This window comes from Diceros bicornis, chromosome 34 (assembly GCF_020826845.1).
Source record: "Diceros bicornis minor isolate mBicDic1 chromosome 34, mDicBic1.mat.cur, whole genome shotgun sequence".
Lineage (NCBI taxonomy): Eukaryota > Metazoa > Chordata > Mammalia > Perissodactyla > Rhinocerotidae > Diceros > Diceros bicornis.
In genome coordinates this window covers 22,931,413-22,948,365 of record NC_080773.1, presented here as the reverse complement: position 1 = coordinate 22,948,365, position 16,953 = coordinate 22,931,413, and the positions used below count along the sequence as shown (strand labels likewise).

At 49.6% G+C, this 16,953-nt stretch overlaps 1 protein-coding gene across 1 annotated transcript in view; it reads left to right on the top strand.

The window, feature by feature from the left end:
* The first annotated feature begins 1,585 nt into the window (after nucleotides 1–1,585).
* Nucleotides 1,586–16,953, top strand: part of ZNF541 (zinc finger protein 541) — a 31,842-nt gene continuing 16,474 nt past the window's right edge. The window contains exons 1-7 of the mRNA XM_058530999.1: nucleotides 1,586–1,892; nucleotides 5,505–5,748; nucleotides 7,463–9,320; nucleotides 11,573–11,631; nucleotides 11,869–12,028; nucleotides 12,278–12,451; nucleotides 13,374–13,698. Of these exons, the coding sequence (XP_058386982.1) occupies nucleotides 1,586–1,892; nucleotides 5,505–5,748; nucleotides 7,463–9,320; nucleotides 11,573–11,631; nucleotides 11,869–12,028; nucleotides 12,278–12,451; nucleotides 13,374–13,698 (3,127 nt within the window). The remainder of the gene's footprint in view (nucleotides 1,893–5,504; nucleotides 5,749–7,462; nucleotides 9,321–11,572; nucleotides 11,632–11,868; nucleotides 12,029–12,277; nucleotides 12,452–13,373; nucleotides 13,699–16,953) is intronic.

Genomic DNA, 16,953 nt, shown 5'->3' with positions numbered 1-16,953 from the left:
AAGATCAGCCCTGAGCTAACATCCATGCTAATCCTCCTGTTTTTGCTGAGGAGGACCAGTTCTGAGCTAACATCTATTGCCAATCCTCCTCCTTTTTTTTTCCCCCTAAAGCCCCAGTAGATAGTTGTATGTCATAGCTGCACATCCTTCTAGTTGCTGTATATGGGACGCGGCCTCAGCATGGCCGGAGAAGTGGTGCGTCGGTGCGCGCCGGGATCCGAACCCAGGCCACCAGTAGCGGAGTGGGCGCACTTAACCGCTAAGCCACAGGGCCGCCCCCCCCCCAGTGAGTTTTTAATTTAAATGTCTTTCATTTCTAGAAATTCCATTTGTCTCTTCTTAAAAATTTTGTTCTGGGGCCAGCCTAGTGGCGTAGTTTAAGTTTGCATGCTTTTGGATCCCAGGCGCAGACCTACACACTGTTCGTCAAGCCATGCTGTGGTGGCAACCCACATATAAAACTAGAGGAAGATCGGCACAGGTGTTAGCTCAGGGCCAGTCTTCCTCACCAAAAAAAAAAGAAGTTTGTTTTTGTCCCAGAGTGACCTTTTCTTTTCTTATGCTAAGTTTTGTTGTCTCTCACTGTCCTATTTTTTCCTAGTTCATGGGATGTTTCTCTAGGCTTGTGTGAAGTTTTTCTTTCCATTTATGTGGTCTTCCTGTGGATGGTGCAGCTGTTCCAGGATCCCAGGTCTCTACTTCCTGTAAGCTCGAAGCCCTGTTTCCTTTTCCCATGTGTCTGTTATGACCCCAAGTCCCAGCCTCCAGAGTGGTGCTCTTTAATAGAAATGTAATATGAGCCATATATATAATTTGAAACTTTCTGGTAGCCACATTAAAAAATAAAAAGAGGCAGATGAAATGATTTTTAATATTTATATATTAATATTATATTTAACCTCCTATAGCCAAAATATCATTTCAACATGTAATCAATGTAAAAATTTATTATTTTTTGTGCTGAGTCTTCCAAATCCAGTGTGTATTTTGCACTCACTGTGTGTCTCAGTTCAGGGCCAGTCACATTTCAAGTGCTTCGTAGCCACGAGTGACTCGTGGCCACCACATTGAACAACAGCTCTAGGCTCTGTGTCTGAATCCGATTTTCCTCTTGGGCCGACTTGTGCTCACACCTCTGGGGTTGGGTTTTCTCGTTGTTACTGGCACTTGGGGTTTGACCTGTCTCTTGAACCTGGCTATGTATTAAAAATGATCTTTTCTCATATTTCTGTATGTTTCTAGCTGGAGAAAGAGGGCAGTTTAGTCCTCCATGTTGCCAGAAATCCTTTCATTTATTCCTTACAGCAACCTTATATGGAGGTACTCTGATGCCCAATTTACAGATGAGGAAACTGGGCTCATGGAGTTTAAGTGACTTGCCCAAGGTTGCATGCTGAGTGGCAGAGAACAGACCCCAGTCCATGCTCTATCCATCACTCCATGTTGCCATCTCTTAATTTTGATTCCTCCTTATTTGTTTTCAGGAAGTAGACACCACCAAGAGCTCTCCTCCCTGACACCTTACACGGCCTTGCTCGTCTCGTCTGGAGAGGAGCACTTGGCCAAGACCTGGCGGCGGAGAGCCATGGACCAGTACAGCCTTGGGGACGAGGGTGCCCTTCCCTCAGAGATGCACCTCCCCTCGTTTTCTGAGAGCCAGGGGCTCTGCTGCAGTGACACCCTCACCCGGGAGCCGGGTCCCAGCACACGAGACCTGCTCTATGCCGACCTGAGCGGCTTGGACCTGGACCCCAGCCTCCCAACGCCCGACATGCCCAGCGAGGTGCTGGAGGACAACTTAGACACTCTGTCCCTATACTCGGGGAAGGACGGTGACTCCGTGAAGCTGCTGGAGGAGTATGCAGATCCGGAGTCTCAGACTTCCTTACCAGGTGAGGCTGTCCACCTGGGTGCGAGGGTCTGGCGGGCTGTTTGAAAGTTCCTGCGGCCAGGTAGCGGTTGATTCTACACAGACAGGTTAGGAAAATTTTTCTCTTCCACAGGTGAATAGGGAGCAGTCACTTTTTTTCTGCTTGGGAGTTGTCCCCAACTTCCTAGTCAGGGACACTGAACACTGATCCTAGGGAATAATGTTGGGAAACTCGGGTGTTTGGGGATATCCTGATCTTGTGCGTGCTGTGGGCAGACCTTGGAGTTTATGGGAGACTTTCTATCCATTAACACATCTCAGAAGCCCTTTTCATGTTTCCAGAAGAAACTGGGATCCTGTCCATCTGCTCCTTGGTGGTCAGACCGTCCTAAGCCTCTGTGTCTTCATCCGTAAAGTGGGGGACGATAATACCCACTCTACTCGCCCCCCAAGCCACAAAAGGGAGACACAAAGGAAGAAACGAATGTAAAAGTGCTACGTAAACTGTAAAGCACTGGACAGATAATAGTTGTTTTTACCAATATTTTTAGAATTAATTTCAGACAGTCCACTGATTCAGTTCTAAGTCTTTCTCTTTAGCAGTAGAGGAGCAAAAGGAGAACGAATGGACTAGGTAAAGACCTTGGTGAAATCTTTTGGCTTGCCTTCGGGCTTCCTGCACAAGATAATCTGATTTTGGTTTTTAACCCTCTTCGTGGGTTCTCGGGTAAGTGGCTTAGATGGGGTGACTGAGCTGGAGCTCTTTGATATTTACAATCACACCACGCGCATGGAAGGCCCCGTCCGAAATGGCCTTGCCAAGCAGGTGTTCATTGGGACAAGCAGCTCAAGAAACATCCTGAAGACTTGCTGAAATGGAAAACTCCCGAGGCTCCCACTCCACACAAGGTGTAGCAGACAAGGCGATAGCCTTGCCCCCATGTTGGAACAGTGGCTAAATACGAAGTTCTGGAATCGTGGGACATCTGTGGCGTTGCAGGCACTGGGCCAGGCTCGGGAGCACAGTAATTAGGGTTCTCAACCTAGGGTCACAGAAATTACCTGAAAGATGCTGGTAGTGCAAATACGTGTGCATTTTGCTGAGCACGGAAACTGTAGCTTTCACCAGATTTTCATAGGGGTCTGCACCCCCACCCCAAAATGTTACAGATTATTAGTTCAACTTTTCCTAATTTGTTTTAAACTTGAATTTTTTTTCTTATTAAAAAAAGGAATCCACTGAACATTAAATTTTAACTGTTTACACTCCTTTAACTTAAATGCAGGTCCGTATAAATGCATATGCTTATATTAATTTTTTAAATTAGAAAAGTAATACATATTTATTATAGAAAACTTAGAAAATAAAGAAAAACAGTAACAAGAAAAATCCCCACCCTGGCTCTCACACGTAGGTTTTTAAAAACATGGGTAAAGCCATTCAGATAAACATGGTTCTGCAGAGATGGATTAAATGTATAATTCTATTTGAAGTTTTTAAAACTTACTGTTTGCTTTCTTACATGAAGGTAGACTATTCAGTTGTCATTGTAATAGTTATTCCATTGTATTGTTAGACCATATTCTTGCTTGTTAGACTGCTACAGTGTTTCTCTGAACAACTGTTTACATCAAGTTTTCTTCTGGATTCGTTCTTTGAACATATTCCTCCAAGTAGGTTTGCCCATCAGAGAATAGACAGTTCTAGAGCTCTTCTAACACTACTTTCTGGGAAGAGCAGTGGCTTCCCAGGCCATTGGCTTTGTTTGCCTGTTTTTCAGTGTCTTTGCCAATTTTTTGAAACAACATTTTGTTTTCTAGTTTAATAGTTGCTTTAGTGACCATTTTTAAAGTGACTAAGCATGGCCGAGGACTTGCCCCTGAAGGAGTCCTGTTTTCCCTTGGTTAAACTGTTGGAATCCTTCGACCACTCGTCAGTAATTTCTCACATGAAGAAGATGAGGCCAGGCGAGTTAACAGACAAATGGGCCATGGCCAGAGGCGAGTTAGGATGCGAATTGGGGCCTCGAGACTCCCAGATCAGGTTTCTCTCTGCTGAGTTTCTCATGCTGCATCTCAGCCACAGAGAATTAGCATTTGGGATCCTTCAGTGCAGCCCCCTCCCCACCCCATGCCCTGGCCTATTGGATTCTTGGATCCCGCCTCTGCAGCATCCTAGATAAATGGTGATTTCTCAACTTGCCATCTCATAAGGCAGTGGAATCCATCTTGAAGACCAATCTAAGGGGCAGGAAAATCTTCCGTGATTCATCTGTCCAGCAGTTACTGAGTGCCTATGAGTACCAGAACAGAAATTCCAGGAGCCGGGAACCCAGCATGAGCCTGCAGAGTCCTCGTATCCCCGCCCCTCGGCGCTTATGTTTCCAGGGTTTTGAAGTCAGCTCCCCTTTACTCTGCAGTCACCCGGCCCCGCTCTGTGCCTCAGGGAAGACAGAAGCAGTCTGCCCCCACTCCCCCTCTCCTGCCGGCCCTTCAGCTATTGGAGATCTCCCCTCTCCCGCCCGAACATTCCCGGGCCCTTCACCTGTTCCTCAGATGACGTGGTTCCTAAAAGTGCCTTCGATCACTTTACCCGAGGGATACAGAAGACGTGGAAGATCCAGATGCACAGAAGAGGAAAATGAAAATGACCCATAATCCTACCTGTCAATCCTGTTCTCTCAGTTTGTTTTCTCTTCAAATTTATTTTTCTTTTTTAAAGACTAGGATGATTCTACTTTGCAGAGGCTGCTTTGTTCTCACTTAGTATGGCATGAACATCCTTTCACGTCATCAGATGTTTTTCTACAGTTGTATCTTAAAAGCTTATGTCCTCAACCATTGAAACCGGAATGCAGTCACCCGCGTGCCTGCTTGGCAGATATTAGGTTGTTTCTAACATTTCACCAGGGAAAACAGTGCTGCAGGGGACTCCCTTGCAGCTAATTCTTTCTGCAGATCTTCCTTTATTTCCTCAATTTAAAAGCCCAGAAGTAAGGGACCGGCCTGGTGGGGCAGCAAAGTGCGCACGCTCCACTGCTGGTGGCCTGGGGTTTGCAGGTTCAGATCCCGGGCGTGCACCGATGCACTGCTTGGCAAGCCATGCTGTGGCGGCATCCCATATAAAGTGGAGTAAGATGGGCGCAGATGTTAGCCCAGGGCCAGTGTTCCTCAGCAAAAAGAGGAGGATTGGCAACGGATGTTAGCTCAGGGCTAATCTTCCTCGCAAAAAAAAAAAAAAAAACCAAAAGTAGAATTGGCTGGGAGAAAGGATTCGTACTTTCCTGAGGTTTGGGATTAGATATTCTTGGATTGCCCTTGCGAGAGTGTGATTGATGTAGTTGTAAAGCCCTGCCCCTCTTGGTCACCGTGTCCTAGAGGTGCTTCACCTAGAGCTGCCATCCCTCCAAGTGTGCCACCAGGTGCTGCCTGCGGGTGTGGCCTGACCAGGGTCCCTTCTCTCCCTCGCTGGCCCTAAGCCTTGTTTTCTCTGCACAGAGAGCTGCAGAAGTTGGAGGAAGGGTTCTGGGCCCGCTCTTCGAGGTCCGCTGTGGTTGTGAGAGCTGTCGAGTGCTGTAGCCATGCTCTAGATTTCCCCAGACGCCTCTAACCTGTGCTTTCTCCCTCTGTCTAGACCTGGGGCTAGGGCCGCTCAAAGTGCCCAAAGAGGCCGACGAAGGAGGCAGGGCCAGCTCGGGCAGTGCCAGGAAAGGACGGCGGCAGCACGGCTCCCCTCAGCACGTGCTCCTAGACTGCAGCCTGTGTGGGAAGGTGTTCAGCAGCGCCAGTTCTCTGAGCAAGCACTACCTGACGCACAGCCAGGAGAGGAAACACGTCTGCAAAATCTGCAGCAAGGCCTTTAAGCGTCAGGACCACCTGTATGTGGGAGCCTGGGCTGGAACGGCCGCTCAGGGGCGGGTGGGGCGGGCGTGTTCCCGGGGCATTTTCACCTCCTCCCAGACCCGTCCTCTGTGGGGTTTCCCGCCTCCTCATCCCCCGCTGTGTGTGACCCCTGCTTCCACACACCGCCCGTGTTCCCGGGGCACGTCTGGCACTGCCCCGCACAGGTCACTCTTCCAGCCCCCAGATTCACACCAGGGAGCAAATCGCTACTGGTTTAGAGGCTTGTAATGGCTCGCTCCAGAGGCAGTTTTGTCCTGGAGGGAATTGGGCTCACTTTACAGGGAAATATTCAGAGTCCCTGGTAGGTGTCTGGGGAGAATGGATCTGCGTTTCTTGAGGAATAAGTATTGGGATAACACAGGGACATGAAAGATTCCAAAATGCCTGTTTCTAGAACATGGCAAGGAAGCATAACTCTTGTATTTCTTTTTTAACTCCTTTTTTGTTTAAACTCTTGATTTTTTTTAACTCTTGAAGGAAGCCCATTATAAGAAGTAGGAGGAGAATTCCCTTTTTTCTTAATGTCTTGGAAATGATAAGCTTTTCTTGCTAGTGAGGAAAGAAAGACGGACTTTTTCAAATCAAGAGACTTGCAAATGGGAGGGGACAATCCTTTGTATTTTTATAGCTCCCCTAACCTTTCCAGGGAGTTTGATTAATCTGCATTTCATTTTATCCCCTCTCCCACCCCCACCCCAGGGAAAGGACGTAATGCTCATGTCACAAGTTGGTAACAGTTGGGGCTAGAAATTGGATCTCCTGATTCCTTCTCTGATGCTTCCCTCAGATGGAGGCCAAGGGCCAGCCTTTGGGAGAGGTTATTATTTATTGGACATAGCTGTGTACCACATTTATTAGAACTGTCTAGAGTAGGACTGTTGGGAACCCAGAGGGTGACTTACTCATTTGTTTATGTTTTTAATATATTAATGTCGATATCAGTATGATATGAATATAATACATATTTGTATTCATTTATATTTGCAGAAATTATAGGCACATTTGGCTGCTTTCTAGAAAGTTTTTACTGATTGGGCATCTGTAAATTTTTTCTTTTTTTATTTTGCTGGGGGGGTTCCAGATAGCTGTCTCCTTAGAGGAATCCTATGGTAAAGCGAAGACTCCTTTGTTGAAGGAAAGATCATCCCCAAGTTAGCATTTCCCCCAGTGTGTTCTGCAGAACTCTTGTTCTCAAGGATGCTAAAAGGCGCCATTTGAAAAAATGTTTCTGTGCGCTAGTAATTCTGAGAGACATCAGAAGTTAAATAGATGTCTCTCTTATCTGTCTACTTATGTGCCTTTTAAATTTGCTGCTGTGCATGGTGAACCTCCAAGGAGCAAATAGTGTTTTTTCAAACCTTATTTGCCAGCTGAGCCCAAGTCTTCAGGGAGCAACCGTGGAGGACTGGTATGCCTTGGGAACCCACTTTGGGGACCTCCGGCCTGGCTTCCATGGATTTTTTTTCTCAGATAAGGGGTTCACTTAAAGGTGAGGGAGAGGAGCGCCCCTGCCAGATTGCTTTGACTGCAGCAGGGGCTGCTGGGGTCTTTCCTGGGGGACTGAGTGCAGTTTCTGAATTGTGCAGATGCACTCTGCCCCCTGGGGACACGTTTGGGGTCTGCGGTGGAAGGCCCGAGCCTTCCTTCAGTCGGGGTGCCCGCTGACTTCCTTCTTGTGTGCGACTCCAGGACCGGGCACATGCTCACACACCAGAAGACCAAGCCCTTCGTGTGCATCGAGCAGGGCTGCAGCAAGAGCTACTGCGACTACCGCTCCCTGCGCCGGCACTATGAGGTCCAGCACGGCCTGTGCATCCTCAAGGAAGCCCCCCCGGAAGAGGAAGCCTGTGGGGACTCCCCCCACGCCCATGAGGCGGCCAGCCAGCCGGCACCTGGTGGCCTGCACTCCCTGGTGCCCCCGGAAGCCAGGTCCCCGGGCTCCCTCTTGCCCAACCGAGACCTCCTGCGTTGTATTGTGAGCAGCATTGTCCATCAGAAGATCCCTTCTCCCGTCCCAGCCCTGGCGGGGCCTTCGGACAGCGGCGAAGGGAGAAACGTGGCCTATCTCTGCCCGCCCTCATCGGGGTCGTCCTCCTGCACCCCAGTGGGCACCCCAGCGGCCTCAGGAGTCCTGGGCACTGAGGTCCCCGAGGAGCCCCGTGCCCCCTGGAAGGAGCCCGCTGCTTCCGACGTGTTCACAGCCGTCCACTCAAGGGCAGCAGAGAATGGCGGCCCCGACCCAGGCGAGTTGGAGCCATCGCTGCTCCAGCTCCCGTCCACCCCGGAGGGCTGGCCTGAGAGCGGCCCCCTACCTGCCTGCCTGCCTCTTTTCCGAGGCCAGACAGTCCCTGCCAGTTCCCAGCCACTGAGCCACAACTTCAAGTGGCTCCGGAACCGGCCAGGCTGCCCCAAGAGCAAAGGGAACAACATGTTCGTGGTCCACAAGCTGCCTGCGGTGCCGTCCCGGGAGGGCTCTGAGTCTGGCCCCGGGCCCAGCAGCGCCTTCCCTGCGGGGGAGCCCTCGCCCAGCTCGGGCACCAGTCTGGGGGACACGCTGTCCTTCCCTGCCCCGCTCCTGGAGGTGCCTGGGGAGGCCTCGGGCGACCCCAGATATGCCAGTGGGGAAGACGACCCCTGGGCTTCCAAGAAGAGCAGGTTCGACTGCGACTCCTTTCCGTGGCGGAGCCCTGGGGAGCCGGGCCTCCAGGATGTCCAGAAGCCGAGCGGGCTCCCGTCGGACGCCACGCCGCTCTTCCGACAGCTCTTCCTGAAGTCGCAGGAGCCTCTGGGGAGCCACGAGCAGAGGCAGGTGTTCCGGATGATCACCGAGTCCCAGCGGCTCCTCTCCCACGCCCAGGTGGCGGCCGCCTCCTCCCAGCTCCCTGGGCCTGAGGGCAAGCAGGCCGCCCCGAAGCCGCTGCAGGGGCCGTGGCCACAGCAGCCACTGGCCCCCACTGTGGACTGTCTCCGTGCTGGCCCTGGAAACCCGGAGCCAGAGGGATCCCCAGCCCGCAGGAGGAAAACCGTGCCCGCCTGCGCCAGAGAGGCCTCCCCCGGCGGCGGGAGACGGGATGCCAAGGGAGGACCAAAAGCGGCCACCGCTCCGCCGTCCCTCACAGCATCGGCTCTGGACCCTCCCGGGAATCCAGACGTCTCTCTGGTCAAGCAGTTGAGATCTTCGAAAGGGACCTTGGACCTGGGGGACATCTTCTCCCCTGGGGGCCCACGGCAGACCCGGTTAGGTGGGGATGAGCCACCCAGAGCCCGGCTCCCCGGGAGGCAGGCCCAGGCCGAGAATGGCGCAGCTTTGGGGGCCGCGAAACGTGAAAGGGGCCCAGCCTGCTCCCGGGCCGGAGGCTACGGGCTCTTCTCCAGCAACCCCAGGGCCCAGCGCTTCGCGGGCCTCCGGAAGGAGAAGGGGAAAATGGATATGTGCTGTGCGGCGTCTCCGAGCCAGGTAGCCATGGCCTCCTTTTCCTTGGCCGGGCCTCCGGTGGACGCCCCCCGGGACCCGAAGTCCAAGCTGACGATATCCAACAGAATCCAGGTACCGCGGCCCGTCTCCCGTGACCTGACCTCACGTGAGGCAAGTCTCATTCGTTAGATGTTTTCACGTTTGTTAACTTGTTCAGGCGTTTTATGTAACCTCAGTGAATCCTCAGAAGGAATTTTACAGAGGGGGAAATGAGGTTCAGAGAGATTGTGGTTCCTCCCACCAACACCCCACCCCACCCCCAAAAAAAACAGAACGAGGGCTTCACGAGTTGTCAGAGACGCCCTGTGACGTGTTGCTTTCTCACTAAGCTTCTTGTGCTTGCTTTTTGCCTTTCGCTTCCTTGTAGATTTGCCTCCTTACGTTCTTCAGAGGATATAAAGGTAGAGTTCCTTCTGCCTTAAATATTCCCACGTGAAACACTAAGTCGTTTCTAGTTGTGAGTCACAGGTCCCAGTGCTGGTGGGTGCTCGGGGAACGTTAGCTTAGTTCCTCCCCACCTGGTGCCCACGAGGTCCTGGGCACGGACAGGTGGCCACTTCTCTTTTTGACATACTAAGGTCCAGCATCCTTCCTGTCACACCACAGCTACCTGTTTTTTTTTTTCTTTTAACAGCTTTAGTACTGACTACCATCTAATTCACCACTTTAAAGTGTACTATCCGGTATCTTTTAGTATATTCACAAGGTTGGGTATGCATCCCCTCTTTACCAGAACATTTTTATCACTCCAAAAAGAAACCCCATACCCTTAGTTGTCACCCCCAATCTCTCCAGCCCTCACAGCCCCTGGCAACTGTGAATCTACCTTCGGTCTTTTTTTTTTTTCTGAGGAAGATCAGCCCTGAGCTAACATCCGTGCTAATCCTCCTCTTTTGCTGAGGAAGACCGCCTCTGAGCTAACATCTATTGCCAATCCTCCTCCTTTTTTTTTTCCCCAAAGCCCTAGTAGATAGTTGTATTTCATAGCTGCACATCCTTCTAGTTGCTGTATGTGGGACGCAGTCTCAGCATGGCTGGAGAAGCGGTGCGTCGGTGCGCGCCCGGATCCGAACCCAGGCCACCAGTAGCGGAGCGTGCGTACTTAACCACTAAGCCATGGGGCCGGCCCTAGCTTCAGTCTTTATGGATCTTCCTATTCTGGACACCTCATATAATTAGAATCATGCACTACGTGGCCTTTTGTGTCTGGCTTCTTTCACTCACAGTTCATCCATGTTGTAGCTTGCATCAGTATTTCATTCCTTTTCATTGCTGCATAATATTCCATTGTGTGAATATACCACATTTTGTTTATCCACTTGTCCGTTGATGGACATTTGGGTTGTTTCCACTTCTTGGTCGTTGTGAATAACGTCACTGTGAACATTTGTGCACAAGTTTCTGTGTAAACGTATGTTTTCATTTCTTTTGGGAGGTACATAGGAGTGGAATTGCTGGGTCGTAGGGTAACTCCATGTTTAACCATTTGAGGAAGTGCCAGACTTTTCCAAAGCAGTGGCACCATCTTACATTCCCACCCGCAGTGTATGAGGGCTCCAGTTCCTCCACGTCCTCACCAGCTCGTTATGGTCCAGTTGTTTCTTTTCACGATAGCCACCTGCGTGGGTGTGAATGGTGTCTCCTTGTGGTTTGATTTGCATTTTCCTGGTGGCTGATGATGTAGGCCATTTCTGTATCCTCTTTGGATACGTGTCTGTTCAGATCCTTTGCCCGTTTTTAAATTGGGTTACTTATCTCTTTGTTATTGAGCTGTAAGAGTTCTTTATGTAATAGATACGAGTCCCTTCTCAGATATGTGACTGACAACTTTTTCCTCCCCTTCTGTGCCTTGTCTTTTCACTTCTTTTTTGTGTGTGTGAGGAAGATCAGCCCTGTGCTAACATCTGCCAATCCTCCTCTTTTTGCTGAGGGAGACTGGCCCTGGGCTAACATCTGTGCTCATCTTCCTCCACTTTATGTGGGACACCACCACAGCACGGCCTGACAAGCGGTGCGTCGGTGTGCGCCCAGGATCCGAACCTGCGAACCCCGGGCCACTGCAGCGGAGCATGCACACTTAACTGCTTGCGCCACCAGGCCGGCCCCTCTTTTCACTTCTTGATGGTGTCCTTTGAGGCATGGAAGTTTGAAGTTTTGTTGAAATCCACTTTGTTCTGTCTTTCGTTTTGGTGTCATCCGGGGAACCATTTCCTAATCCAAGGTCACAGAGAACTGCGCCTGTGTTTTCTTCTGAGAGTCTTAGAATTTTAGCTCTTGCATACGTCAGTTCTGATGTGGTGGCCTAGATGTGTTTTCATCTTCAGGGTGGAAATATCTTCCGGCTCCCCCATCCAGTGAAGGAGGAGAACACGGCGGGTGGATGGTAAGTTCAGAAGCCCTTCCCCACCCCTCCTGGGGGAGCCCCCCTCAGGGGTCCTCCGGTTCTTACGTGCTGGCCTGGGTGAGCGAGCTCTGGAGGGTCCAGTCCTGGAGAGGCGTGCACCAGCCCATGAAGAATTGGGGCACTGTCTCCATTTCTTAGGGTTCCTCGGTGGATCGGACCTAAAAACAAAAACCGAGTCCCATTCTCCCATTTTCCCTCCTGCGTGTCTGCCCACAGTAACCAGCAAAATGGGGGCCGTGCGGACTGGGCGGAGCCAAGGAGCACTTACGCCTGCAAGAACTGCAGCCAGATGTTTTACACGGAGAAAGGGCTGAGCAGCCACATGTGTTTTCACAGTGACCAGTGGCCGTCACCTCGAGGGAAGCAGGAGCGGCAGGTGAAGGGGCGCGCGCCGTAGGCTCTGCGCTTACAGGGTGTGGGACAGGCTTTGGGGGATAAATGGCTGGGCGTCATCTATCTTAGATGGAGACATCCTCCTGGGGGAAGCCTGGGTGGGGGCCAGGAGTCAGGGCTGTGCCGCCCTGGAGGGGGCAGCCTTCCACTCGTCCCGCCCCCAGCATCATGGCCCAGGCAGCTCCTCTTTCCCACTGTTTCTCTTAAAGAGCCGTCTCTTCTCCACATTTAGCTGTTTGGTACGGAGTTTTGCAAGCCACCAAGACAGGTGCTGAGGCCAGAGGGGGACGGGCAGAGTCCCCCAGGAGCCAGGAAGTCCTTGGACCACACGGCTGCAGCCTCTTTGGTGACCCCTGTGTCGGTGCCTGTGGCTCCTGCGAACCGACCCCCTGGGAGCACAGCCAGGGTGGGTACTTCTCAGTCCCCTTCTTTCCTGCCACTGTCCCCACCTGATGCCGCACAAAGTCCTGACTCCAGAAGAGCTCGGGTTGCAGGTTCATTCAGTCGTTCGCTGAGCGTCCTCTGTGCCCAGCCCTATGCTGGGCAGCGCTAGGAACTCTGCAGTGACCACAACAGCCCCAGCTCCGTCCTGCTGGGGGTCACAGACCAGTGGGGTAGACAGACGCGTCCCCAGACAGTGACGGCCCAGGGTGGGCAGGGCTGGGAGGGGGAGCAGAGGAGCTGTAGGAGCCCCGAGGGGGTGCCTGAGACCCAGCCTGAGGAGGTCGGGGGGGCTTCCTGGAGGAGGGGATGTTGGAGCTGAGAGCTGGAGGATGAGGAGGAGTAAGACTGGCAGGAGCGAGATCCTGTGAAGGTGAGAGCGAGCTTCATAAGTTCAAGCCATCGCTCTCTCCAGCCTCTGCTGGAGGATCCCACCCAGAGAAGCTCATGCTGTGCTCAGGGACAGGGTGCGCGACCCAAAGGTCCCCCCACTCAGTGATTGGATCCCGTTGTTCATCTCACAGGTGCTGTTGTCATTTTGAGGGGGACAGTTTTTCATTTTGTCACATTGTTGCACCGCGTCTCTGGCCGCCACTCTCTAATAGTCAATTACCGAAACTAGCCTCCCGCATTTCCAAATCCTCCAAGTCAGGGCCTCTCCTTGGGGGTGTGGGTGCATGAGAATGTCGCCCGGCTTAGGAGCTGGAGTCTGGCTCAGGCGTGGTGGCCCTGCTCGGCGTGGACACGCGGAGCGTGTGCTGTGTGCCTGTCATAATTCCCTCTGTCCCCATGGCCAGTACCCTTCTCCTCTTCTGGTCCATCTTGAAGAACGCTGTGTGGTAGGCGGCCTCAAGTGAGCCCCTGTGGTTCTGAACTCTCTCCTCCAGGGACAAGAAAAAGACGGGGAAGACAGAGACGGCCAGGAGAGCAGCCAGCATAGAAAGCGGAAGAAGCGCCCGCAGCCCAAAGCGCTGTTCCTCCCTCCTGCTCCCCCCACGTTTGGGGAGCCAGGCCCAGGAGGAGGCCACCAGAGCTGCCTGCGGTCTCCAGTGTTCCTGGTGGACTGCCTCCTGAAGGGGTTATTCCAGTGCTCTCCCTACACGCCGCCCCCGATGCTCAGCCCCATCCGGGAGGGGTCTGGGCTGTATTTCAACACTCTCTGTTCCACGTCCACTCATGCCAGTCCCGACAAGCTCATCAGCACTGTGCGTGGTGAGTGAGGCTGGGGCTGGCCATCTCTGGTCACCACACGGCGGGCCTCCTGTGGGCCAGCTCCCCTCCCTCGTGCAGCGTCTGGTCCAGTGCTTCTCTCGGGCCCATGGCTGTGTCTGGTCTGTGGGTCCCATCGCTGTTCAGAAGTACCCCAGACCCTCTGGGACCAGCAGCTTTCTAGGTGCTTAGAATTGTACAGCCGGAAAGAAAACGTTGAGGCCGTTTAGCCTGACCACCCTCTGCCTGCCCTTTTGAGTAATTTTTAAAATAACTGTATTGAGATATAATTCACGTACCATATGAATCACGCATTTAAAGTATACATTTTGTAAATTATATTCACAGGGTTGTGCACCCCTCACATAATCTAATTTTAGAGCACTTCCATCACCCCCAGTAGAAGCAGTGTATCCGTTAGCAGACGACACACAGGCCACAGCCCCCATCTCTCTAGCCCCGGGCAACCACTAATCTACTTTTTGTCTTTATGGATCTGCCTATTCTAGGCATTTCATGCAACTGGAATCATATAATGTGTGCCATTTTGTGTCTAGTTTATTCATTTAGCATAATGTTTTCAAGATTCATCCATGTTGTAGCAAGTATCCGTGCTTCATTCCTTTTTATGCCCGAATAATATTCCATTGTGTGGATGTACCGCATTTGATTTCTCCATTCATCAGTTGGTGGGTATTGGGTTGTTTCCACTTTTTGGCTAATATGAATAATGCTGTTATGAACATTCAGGTACAAGTTTTTGTTGGACAGTGTTTTCCTTTCTCTTGGGTGTATGCCTAGGAGTGGAGTTGCTGGGTCATAGGGTAACTCTGTGTTTAACCACTTAAGGGGCTGCCAGACTGTTTTCCAAAATGGCTGAGCCATTTTAAATTTCACCAGCATTGTATAAAAGTTCCAATATCTCCATGTCCTTGCCAATACTTGTTATCGTCTGTCTTTTTTGTTATAATCATCCCAGTGAGTGTGAAGTGATATCTGACTGTGGTTTTGATTTGCATTTCCTTGATGGCTAATGATGTTGAGCATCTTGCCATGTGTGTATTGTCCATTTATATATCTTCTTAGAAGTGTGTATCAGATTCTTTGCCTATTTTTAAAACTGAGTTATTATCTTTTTATTATTGAGCTGTAAGAGTTTCTTATATATTCTGGATTAAGTTATCAGTTATATGATTTATAAACATTCTCTCCCATTTTGTGGGTTGTCTTTTCAGTTTGTTTATGGTATTGTTTGTAGTATAAAAGTTTTTAGTTTTGACGAAGTTCGATTTATTTTTTCTTTTGTCATCTGTGCTTTTGGTCTTGTATCTAAGGTTTTGCCTGACCAAAGGTCACAAAGATTTACTCCTATGTTTCCTTCCAAGAGTTTTATAATTTTAACTCTTACGTTTAGGTCTTTAATCCATTTTAAGTTAACTTTTTATGTATTGTATGAGGTAGGGGTCCAAATTCATTCTCTTGCATGTGTGTGTCCGGTTGTTCTAGCACCATTTGTTGAAAAGACCATTCTTTTCTCATTGAATTGTCTTGGCACCCTTGTGGAAAATCAGTTGAACATAAATGATTTGAGATTTTTCTTCTGGTCAATACAGACGTTTACAGCAACAAATTTCCCTTTGAGTGTTGCTTTAGCTACATTTCATAAGTTTTAATATGTTGTGTTCTTGTTTTCATTCATTTCAAAGTATTTTCTAATTTCTCTTTATTTTTATTTATTGCAGTAACATTGGTTTATAACATTGTATAAATTTCAGGGGTACATCATTATACTTCTATTTCTGCATAGATTACATCATGTTCACCACCCAAATACCAATCACAACCCATCACCACACACATGTGCTGAATTATCGCTTTCGCCCTCCCCCCTCCCCCCTTCCCCTCTGGTAACCACCAATCCAATTTCTGACTCTATGTGTTTGTTTATTGTTGTTATTATCTACTACTTAATGAAGGAAATCATACGGTATTTGACCTTCTCCCTCTGACTTATTTCACTTTGCATAATACCCGAAGTGTCCATCCATGTTGTCACAAAGGGCTGGATTTCATCGTTTCTTATGGCTGAGTAGTATTCCATTGTGTATATATACCACATCTTCTTTATCCATCCGTCCCTTGATGGGCACTTAGGTTGCTTCCAAGTCTTGGCTATTGTGAATAACGCTGCAAGGAACACAGGGTTGCTTGTATCTTTACGCGTTGGTGTTTTCAAGTTCTTTGGATAAATACTCAGCAGTGGAATAGCTGGATCATATGGTAGTTCTATCCTTGATTTTTTGAGGAATCTCCATACTGTTTTCCATAGTGGCTGCACCAGTTTGCACTCCCACCAGCAGTGTATGAGAGTTCCCTTCTCTCCACATCCTCTCCAACATATGTTGTTTCCTGTCTTGTTAATTATAGCCATTCTGACGGGCGTGAGGTGATATCTCATTGTAGTTTTGATTTGCATTTCCCTGGTGGTTAATGATGTTGACCATCTTTTCACGTGCCTGTTGGCCATCTATATATCTTCTTTGGAGAAATGTCTGTTCAGGTCTTTTGCCCATTTTTTAATTGGGTTGTTAGTTTTTTTGTTGTTGAGATGCATGAGTTCTTTATATATTTTGGAGATTAAGCCCTTATCAGATGTATGGTTTGCAAATATCTTCTCCCAATTGTTAGGTTGTCTTTTCGTTTTGTTGATGGTTTCCTTTGCTGTGCAGAAGCTTTTTAGTTTGATGTAGTCCCATTTGTTTATTTTTTCTATTGTTTCTCTTGCCCGGTCAGACACGGTGCTTGAAAATATGTTGCTAAGACTGATGTGGAAGAGCGTACTGCCTGTGTTTTCTTCTAGAAGTTTCATAGTTTCAGGTCTTACATTCAACTCTTTAATCCATTTGGAGTTAATTTTTGTGTGTGGTGTAAGCTAAGGGTCTACTTTCATTTTTTTGCATGTGGCTGTCCAGTTTTCCCAACACCATTTGTTAAAGAGACTTTCTTTTCCCCATTGTATGTTCTTGGCTCCTTTGTCAAAGATTAGCTGTCCATAGATGTGTGGGTTTATTTCTGGGCTTTCGATTCTATTCCATTGATCTGTGTGTCTGTTTTTGTGCCAGTACCATGCTGTTTTGGTTACTATAGCTTTGTAGTATATTTTGAAATCGGGAGTGTGATACCTCCAGCTTTGTTCTTTTTTCTCAGGATTCCTTTAGCTATTCGGGGTCTTTTGTTGTTCCATATAAATTTTGTGAT